This window comes from Trichoplusia ni, chromosome 11 (genome assembly GCF_003590095.1).
Source record: "Trichoplusia ni isolate ovarian cell line Hi5 chromosome 11, tn1, whole genome shotgun sequence".
In the NCBI taxonomy this organism is placed as follows: domain Eukaryota; kingdom Metazoa; phylum Arthropoda; class Insecta; order Lepidoptera; family Noctuidae; genus Trichoplusia; species Trichoplusia ni.
The window spans coordinates 8,905,474-8,913,684 of NC_039488.1; the positions used below are offsets into that span (position 1 = coordinate 8,905,474).

An 8,211-nucleotide genomic window follows, 5' to 3' on the forward strand; every position below is an offset into this window, starting at 1 on the left:
TCCTAATCAAACGCTCCAGCCGGCTACCCGGGGGAATCGAAGCCAGATTCATAAAAACAACGATACAGTTCCATAGACCTCAAATATTAACCTAGAAGGCCCAGCCCACAGTCTTAGCCGGCAGATTTCAATTATCGAAACCCTCCAAGGGATAATATTGTTCCGTTTACATAACTAGTCTTGTTTACCTTAGTGCGGTGGTAGGTTTGTGAAGCCTTGCCTACACGTCGATATTGACATGGGTGTGCTGGCAAATGGACCATTTATAACGGTACAGAAGCCGGACTTAATGGAAAAAATAGCGGAAGAATACATTATGTTTTATAGACACACTTATGTGCTTATGAGTTAGCGGTTCATCGGGTTATAGGTTTTTAATGTTGCTTTCAGGATATAAATTTCCGGGATCAAGGTACACGTGTGGACTGTACTGCAGATTAAGTATTTATAAAAGCTGTAGAATCTGTAGTAACGAGGCTTAATGGTAATGCTCAAAGCCGCATTACCGATTAATTGCTTTAATCTTGATTGCGTTTGTTTGTATTCTTTGTTTAAAATGAAGTTCTGTGTATGTTTTAATATTTTTTAAAGAATAGTGAACAAAAAGTTATGTCATCTATACTCTATACTAATATATAAAGATGAAGAGTTTGTTTGTTTGTTTGTTTGAACGCGCTAAACTCAGGAACTACTGATTCAAATTGAATTAGACCATTCATCGAGGAAGGTTTTAGGCTATATTATACCATCATGCTGCGACTATTAGGAGCGAAGATACAATGGAAAATGTGGAAAAAACAGAGCAGATATAAATCATAACTTATATCTTCTAACCACGCGAACGAAATCGCGGGCAACAGCTAGTAGATAAATAAACTGTCAACATCTTTATATTGTAGTGTTGAATGGATAGCACACTTTCGGTATTATCACTTTCACATTCTTAATTTCAATTACTTTTATATTCAATCAAAGCAAATTCTACAAAATATGGTACTCAAAAATCCTAACTGGCCTAAAATCTAAACAGGAAGCAACTACGTATGTTTTTTAATATCTCAAGCACGTTTTCGCAACTGCGCGTACAACCATTCGCAATTACGAAACCTGCTACCACAAGCTATAAGATCACCAACCAGAATAACTGCACGCTCCCCGCAATACAAATATTTGAAATATATTTCCCTTCGCTCCCTTGTACATTTATGGAAACAATAAAAATGCTCGCGCCCCCAATTTCAATTCGTGCATGCTTTGTTTGTGTACGGCTGTATCCGGAGGCGGGTGCATCCCTTATGTCGAACACAATCGGCATGAAGATGCGGTTTACCGACCGTGACGTCACTATCAATAGTTTATTCAGAAATTTATTGGAATTAATTTTCTCTTCTTTTTTTAGGAACTTAGAACTTAGAACTTATTGTAGGATTCTTTGTCTCTAACTACAGCTTACTTTAATTTCTTTAGTGCTTACTTTAATTTCTTATGGCAATAGTAGATTTTTCTTACTTTTTACGTATGTAATTCGTTTTGTTAGACAAAAAATCTTTCAACCTTCGTCATGTCGAGTAAATAGATAGGATTATCTATATATATTTGAAGGAAGAAAAAACCATAATACCGTTATCTATACTTACACCATAAACAACAGTGTTTGGAAGATTTACGAGTTTATGACACATATACTATCCTATCGGCGGCTACAGTAGAGTTGATGCATCGAATCCCAACCAGAAATAAGCTCCCATAAGAAGTGTGTGATTTAATGGGATTTGGGGTAAAGCCATAAACTACACGCGTCCTTAAATCTTACCGTAATTTGGTTCTTTGTTCTTTTTCTTTAAAGCCAGAATCCATAAGAACTTTTTACTGCTCATGGGTAGAGGATAGTGCAGACTAAGAATGAGGATTGATTTCCTATCAATTACATAATATTACTACTAGGCATATCTGTACCCTTCAGATAACTTTATTCGTACTATTTTTTCTTAAAGAATTTGATTCTCGTGTTGCGGAGTTTTCACAAATATGTAAGTCACATGCACAAAGACACCCATTCAGGACAAGCATTTGTAGATCACACAAACTCTCTTTTTGTTTACATTATCTATTAATTCAAATACGCTTTGTTATTTTTGTACTACTTACTCATTAGTTTAAATTGGATATATACCTAAGCTATTGGGTACGTGCCGGTATTTTACTATGGAAGCTACACAGCATGAGTACAATGCACCTACTCGTCATTATCTTACTACACTTTCCAAATTACATAACATAGTTATTCGGTAGACATATCCTGTATTCCAAAAAATAAAATACCTACGTAAAAACATTAAAACCAGCCTCTTTATTTAGGAAGTCTGTATCTCAAATGTTCTATGTTGTTAAGATTTCTATGACAGAATCTATTACCTGTGACTCTACATATCTAATCATATAGGATATCTTATCCAAAGAGCTCGTCTACGATTTACTACAAAAAACAATTTGCTTCACCAAAAATAAAAGCCTTCACAGCAACCAAGATTTAATATCGTCGGAGGTCGTCTAACAATTCCACTTAGTTTGAATATTAGAAAACATTTTCCAAATAATGGATTTGACGTTTTATCAAATTACAATGACGAATGAGTTCCCTGAAGGTTATTTTCTAAATTAGATAAACTTTCTGAAATAATTGTCTGAAACATTACACAAATAAAAATATGATACAAAATATTCCAAGTATTTTATTTAGTCTCTAATAGCATACCTTTTATTTTCAATGATAAAGCATTTTTTTGAGTCGTCATTCTAACTATCTCGAAGGTATCTTAGTATAATCTAAGAATGTTTGAACGCGCTTTGACAATAAATCCATTGAAGACAACAATTTAATTATCTTAAAAATGCTTATAAAACCATCAGCCAGTAGCATAGACTGTTAAATATCGCCATCTGTTCTACGAGCCATTATTTTCATTCCAACAAAGATTCTCGTTCGTTCCATCCGAGATTCAAAGAAAAAACCTTTGTAACAGACAATTAACTGCAGCGACGAGGAATTAATTCCTTGCCAGGGCCGGGATTCTTAATATTTCTTTTGTTAGAACATCAAAAAAAACGTAAAACTAGATTAAACTCTGTTCTAAGGATAGCGAAAGTCGATATTAGTGTAATTCGTTACAAACGACGTATTAAGCGCCGCGGAATGGGCGCATTAACATGTTAATAAGGATTACCTTAGCTATTTCTACCGGCGAATATCTGATTTGAGGCGAAATTACGCGCATTCACCTCACGGACAAAGGAGAATTCTCTAAACCTAATTACACAATATTTGGAATTGCATTTAACTTTATTTACTTACTTATTAAAGCATCTAAAGAATAATTTCTTTGAAAAAAGTCACTAACAATTCCGTTCACTCTATCCGCGTGTTCGTTGCGGATTTGATAACCGTTCTCATATATCTCTTGGTCTTCGAGTTCATATTTCATTTCCGTCATTTTGATCGCCTCTTCGTACGGTGCTGTTATGATCATCATTGATACTAAAGCCTCTATTAACCCAAGCACTGAATAATCTTTCAAATGTTTTTCAAAGATATTACGAGGATAAACGTTGTTAACATCCAAGTCACACTGCCGAAGAACTGCACTTAACGTTCCATAGTAAATTTCTATGATAAGATCATAATGTTGTTGAAGGAAATCCCCATCTGTAGACATGTACAGATAGTATGATATGTCAGTGACTGGAGAAGCGTACCGGGTTAGCTGGTAATCAAAGAAAATCACATCCACTGGCTTCGAGCCCTGAAATGAAGAAGTTGATTAAAAAAAGCGGATAAACTATTTTCCATATTTATGGAAAATAATTTGCGTTTCTTCAATTATTTTAAATACAGTAACTATACAAAACCAGGTGCAAAAAGTTACCTTATATTTGAAAAGCATATTGTTGTTCCAGCAGTCACCATGACATATTGCACTGTGTGGGTCTGCCTGAACACATCTATACAGTATGTTCAGTATTTCTGGAGCTACTTTCCTCAACTTGTTCTTCGCCACGGGATCTAGCACCAAATCCACAGAAGCATCGTAATATGACCTCATGCTCTTCGGCGCAGATCCCGGATTAGAATACTGCACGTCTTTATGACACAAGAGAGTTATCTCCTCAAAATCTTTGGGATTAGTTTTCTCCAGAGCAAACGACAGCGCATGCAGTTTGGCTAAATTTTTCATCACGAGCGCTACGTGATCCACGTCTGGCTTATCAAGTCGGTTACGAAGTCTGAAGCCAGTGTCTGCTAACACTAGAGTAGCTACCGTTTCTTTATCATATTCCGAACTAGCGTAAATGCAGTTCGGAAACTTTATTTTTAATCCTTCAATGTTTTTGAAATCATTCTGTATGTCTAGGAACTTCGGCATGATCTGCTTGTAGAAGACAACCTCTCGTTTGTAACATTCTCTGAAGCAGGAACGCATTTTTGCCTCCGGATGCCACTTTAGTAGAACTTGCCTCTTGATTTTTTGGCCATCTCTCAATCCTGTTAAATCCACTTTGAACAATCCAGTAAGAAAACTATCGACATCTTCAAAACCAAACTTCACAACATATTCCGTTAATTCCATGTTACTGATTTCCGCCAATTTATATATTAAATCAATGAAATCTTGTTCAAGACGTGATATTTTTCTCAGAGGCATTTTCTGAAATTCACTTTTGTTATATTACGCACGAGATAAAGATGTGTTTTCTAAACCACTGAATCGAGAGACTGGCTTATCACCAATATATATATCTAATATTTCAGTATCAATGGTTAAAATGACGAAATGATATATCTGTGAGATAAAATAGTTTTGGTGGCCTCTACCTATACCGGTGCTAGGACCTAGCACGTTGGTGACAAAATATAGATTAAACTGGGATTTTTATGACGATTGAGCAAATGCTCAAGAAATCATTGAAATCATCCGCCTGCAATGACTTTATTAGTTTTATAAAATATCATGATGAATAAAAATTTACTCTGATTTGTCATAAACGTCTTTTATAGATAGAACTCAACGCAAGTTGTGATGATCAGTCGGTCAGTGATCTAATCTTATCTTTACTACATTACAAATGTAAATCTACGCCGGGTGGCAGTTCCTTTTTCCATATCTTGTTTTTATAAGTGACGATTTTATCAAGCTATATTCGTTTTTGCCACTGTTTTATCGTTGGAATCATGTAGCGTACAAATGACGAGCATTTCGCATGTTATCAGTGCAGAACGTAGTCTCAACGAATGGTCGCGAGATAAACTAGTCCGGGCGCACAATACCTTTTGTAATGTCATTCAATGGCCGTCCTGCACCGCTCCTGATGTGTGTGTGCGTCATACAACTGGTTTTATGCATTCAATGTCGTATTGTCCGCTATTGTCGTCATCCTGACCACTGAGTCTTGGAATATGCTTGCTGATATGAGCATAAAATAAACCGTGAACAGTTTTGTTGAGTATGCTAAAATGTTTTATTATTTTATTTTAAATAGTTCCCATATAAATGACAGTGCTTTGTGAATATTCAAATTGAGTTAGACAACATATACAACAACATAAAATAACGAAGTGCAAAAGTTACTTAAATATGGACGAAAATAAACCAGAACTACCGAGCTTAAAATGAAAATTAAACTCTAAAACAAATACAAGACTAAATAATTTCTCCGACATAATTACACAGACAGGTTGACTCACATAATACACTTTTTTACCTTTGTCATAAAGCCGTGTAATAAAACAGAGACCGTTGCCCCTTTGTTCTAAAACGTAGTGAAAGTATATACATACGTAGGTACCTATAGGTACATAATTGAATGCGCGAGTTTGACCCCCGCTCTTTGGCAATGCCGGCAGGTGAACTGTATTGTTTATTTGGTAAATTTTCGTGCCGCGTCGGTCGGTGGCTTGCCTCGGGCACTTTGAATTCATTATTTAACAATCAAGTCAAACTAATAACTACATTTAGGCACCAGTTACCATTCTATTTGTGTCGCGGTAATTAATGTTACTGACATATCGTAAAGCGTTCATTTTCTGATTGATTGTGAAATTAATTTTGGTAATGGAAATGTATTTTGTATTTTTGTTAATTGTTATGGTAGTTTTCATGCAGTATACCAGTAGATTAACTTGATTAGTACACTTAGATGAATCTTGCGAAACCACAGATAGAAATTTCTTAAAATCTGCAAAATCAATTCTCAAAAGCCTACTAGCAATACTATATCGACTTTAAAATTTATTGTAAATCCGCATCCTAAAAACAACTAAACACTTAGTACAAAGATGAGCAGACCATTTCGATGAATCATCAAAAATGAAATTTACAACTCATTACTGAGAGCTGAAAGTATTTTCCATATCAGTAAACAATATTAGATACATCCTGAACATAATTCAGTATTGGGGGGACGTGTCTAGACGCTCAGGAAATCAGTTTTCCGTAGGACTCGACGTTGACGCCGCTTCAATTGACTTTTGTAACGAAAATTTAACTTTAACTATTAAATTTTCATCAAATGTTATTAATATTCTAATTTTAATTTCTGTTTTTTTTACGGTTCTGTTTTTATTAATGCGCCTTTCTGAATTAAAAAAACAAAATTAAATCTATTAATTTCCATGAAAAAAAGTAATTCTAAATAACACATAAGTAGCAAAAATCTATTACATCTAGATTGTAGGCACTTATGGAGTCACAGTCTCATGAAAATATTACAAACTGCATTTACTTGAACTAGAAAATATAACAATTACAACCAATAAGAAGGTACTTAAAGAAAGCGTTGGACTTAGTGTCTCCAGGACACAGCGTGAGACCCGATCCTAATTGAAACTGGAGCTCAATGTGACTTTAACATATTTTCGTTCGAAAGAAAAAACTTTTTGCTAGTCAAATTCTTCAGTTAAAATTCTAATCCAACCACTCCACTCAAATTATAACTACAACACAAGTTTTTACTGCAGGTAATAATTAAACAGTAACGTTTGCTTCCTACAATGTAATTACCAAGGCGTCATGTACTACTGTAAACCTTTCATTCTGTAATTATCGTTCGAGTAACAAACACGCAATTGTAAGCTCGTTAGTTCAAATATTAGTTTAGTGGAGGAACACATCGTTCCGAGACTTTAATAGATTGTAGCGTCGCGGTCGCTCTGCCGCGGTTATTGCTGCCAACGCGATCACTATCACCCTCAATAGAACACAATGCCTTTGAAACGGGTAATCGTCTCCGAGGATCATATTAAAGGAAAATAATGAAACTTCCTTCGCAAAACGAAGGGGAGAAATAAAATTACCTCGAAACAAACGCATTGAAACACTACTATGAGACCATCTTTTATGGCCCTTATAAATTTTCTTCAAAGCTCAAATTTTTCGGCGCAGTGAAGGCACTTCAAAGGATGTAATGAAAAAAAAATGAAGAATGTTTTAATAACTGCTTGTTCGTGTTACAACATTTATCTTTTTATGTGCATAGGAACTTTCTCAATACCGACCCCTTTGTGTTTTAAACGCAAAAAATCTTAACAATTCCTGAATTTGTTTTTAGGTCAACCGAAGTCTTTGAAGAGAATTTCAATCGAGTCCATTTGTTCCGAGCTCGGCTCTTTGTGTAGGATAATGACGTATTGATAGAACAAACACAAACACACCATCGTCTCTGCAAAAATACTGCGAATAAACCCCCAAACATTTTTACACATTTAACATATAACCTAGCTGTCAAAACTTTTTAACAAACAAAACAACTTGCCAATTTCATGGATATTAAACGTAAAAATGAAACGCGTCTGAAACGAATAAAAATAAATAGTAAAATTCTAAACGTAGCGCAAAAAAATATTTATGCAATTTTCTAACTGAACGGATTTGGAATAAATTTTATCCGCGTAAAACTGGCGTATCGGCTAGATATTTTTATAAAACAGTTTTATAAAATATAAATCATTTTATATGTAGAGTAGCGAGCTGGCACGTCGGGCACGTCGGCCAGTGCGCGGGGACATCTCCAATGCAATAGTGGCTTATTTTACATTCAAAGCTTTGGAAAGCGCTTTTAAGGGGCTGGTAAATATTTAAACATTTTTTATTAAAGTAAATTGTTTCTCTTGGCGTGTGTTTTTAAGACACGTCGTGTTTTTGCGGTGGAATTGTTGAA

The 8,211-nt window shown here is 35.0% G+C and overlaps 1 protein-coding gene across 1 annotated transcript; it reads right to left on the minus strand.

The window, feature by feature from the left end:
* Positions 1-2,327: 2,327 nt before the first annotated feature.
* Positions 2,328-6,239, minus strand: LOC113498578. Its single transcript, XM_026878636.1, has 2 exons — positions 3,924-6,239; positions 2,328-3,800 (listed from the first exon to the last, which is right to left on the minus strand). The coding sequence occupies exons 1-2, from the start codon at positions 4,698-4,700 to the stop codon at positions 3,345-3,347; spliced, it is 1,233 nt and encodes a 410-aa protein (XP_026734437.1). The 5' UTR covers positions 4,701-6,239; the 3' UTR covers positions 2,328-3,344.
* Between the last annotated feature and the right edge of the window lie 1,972 nt (positions 6,240-8,211).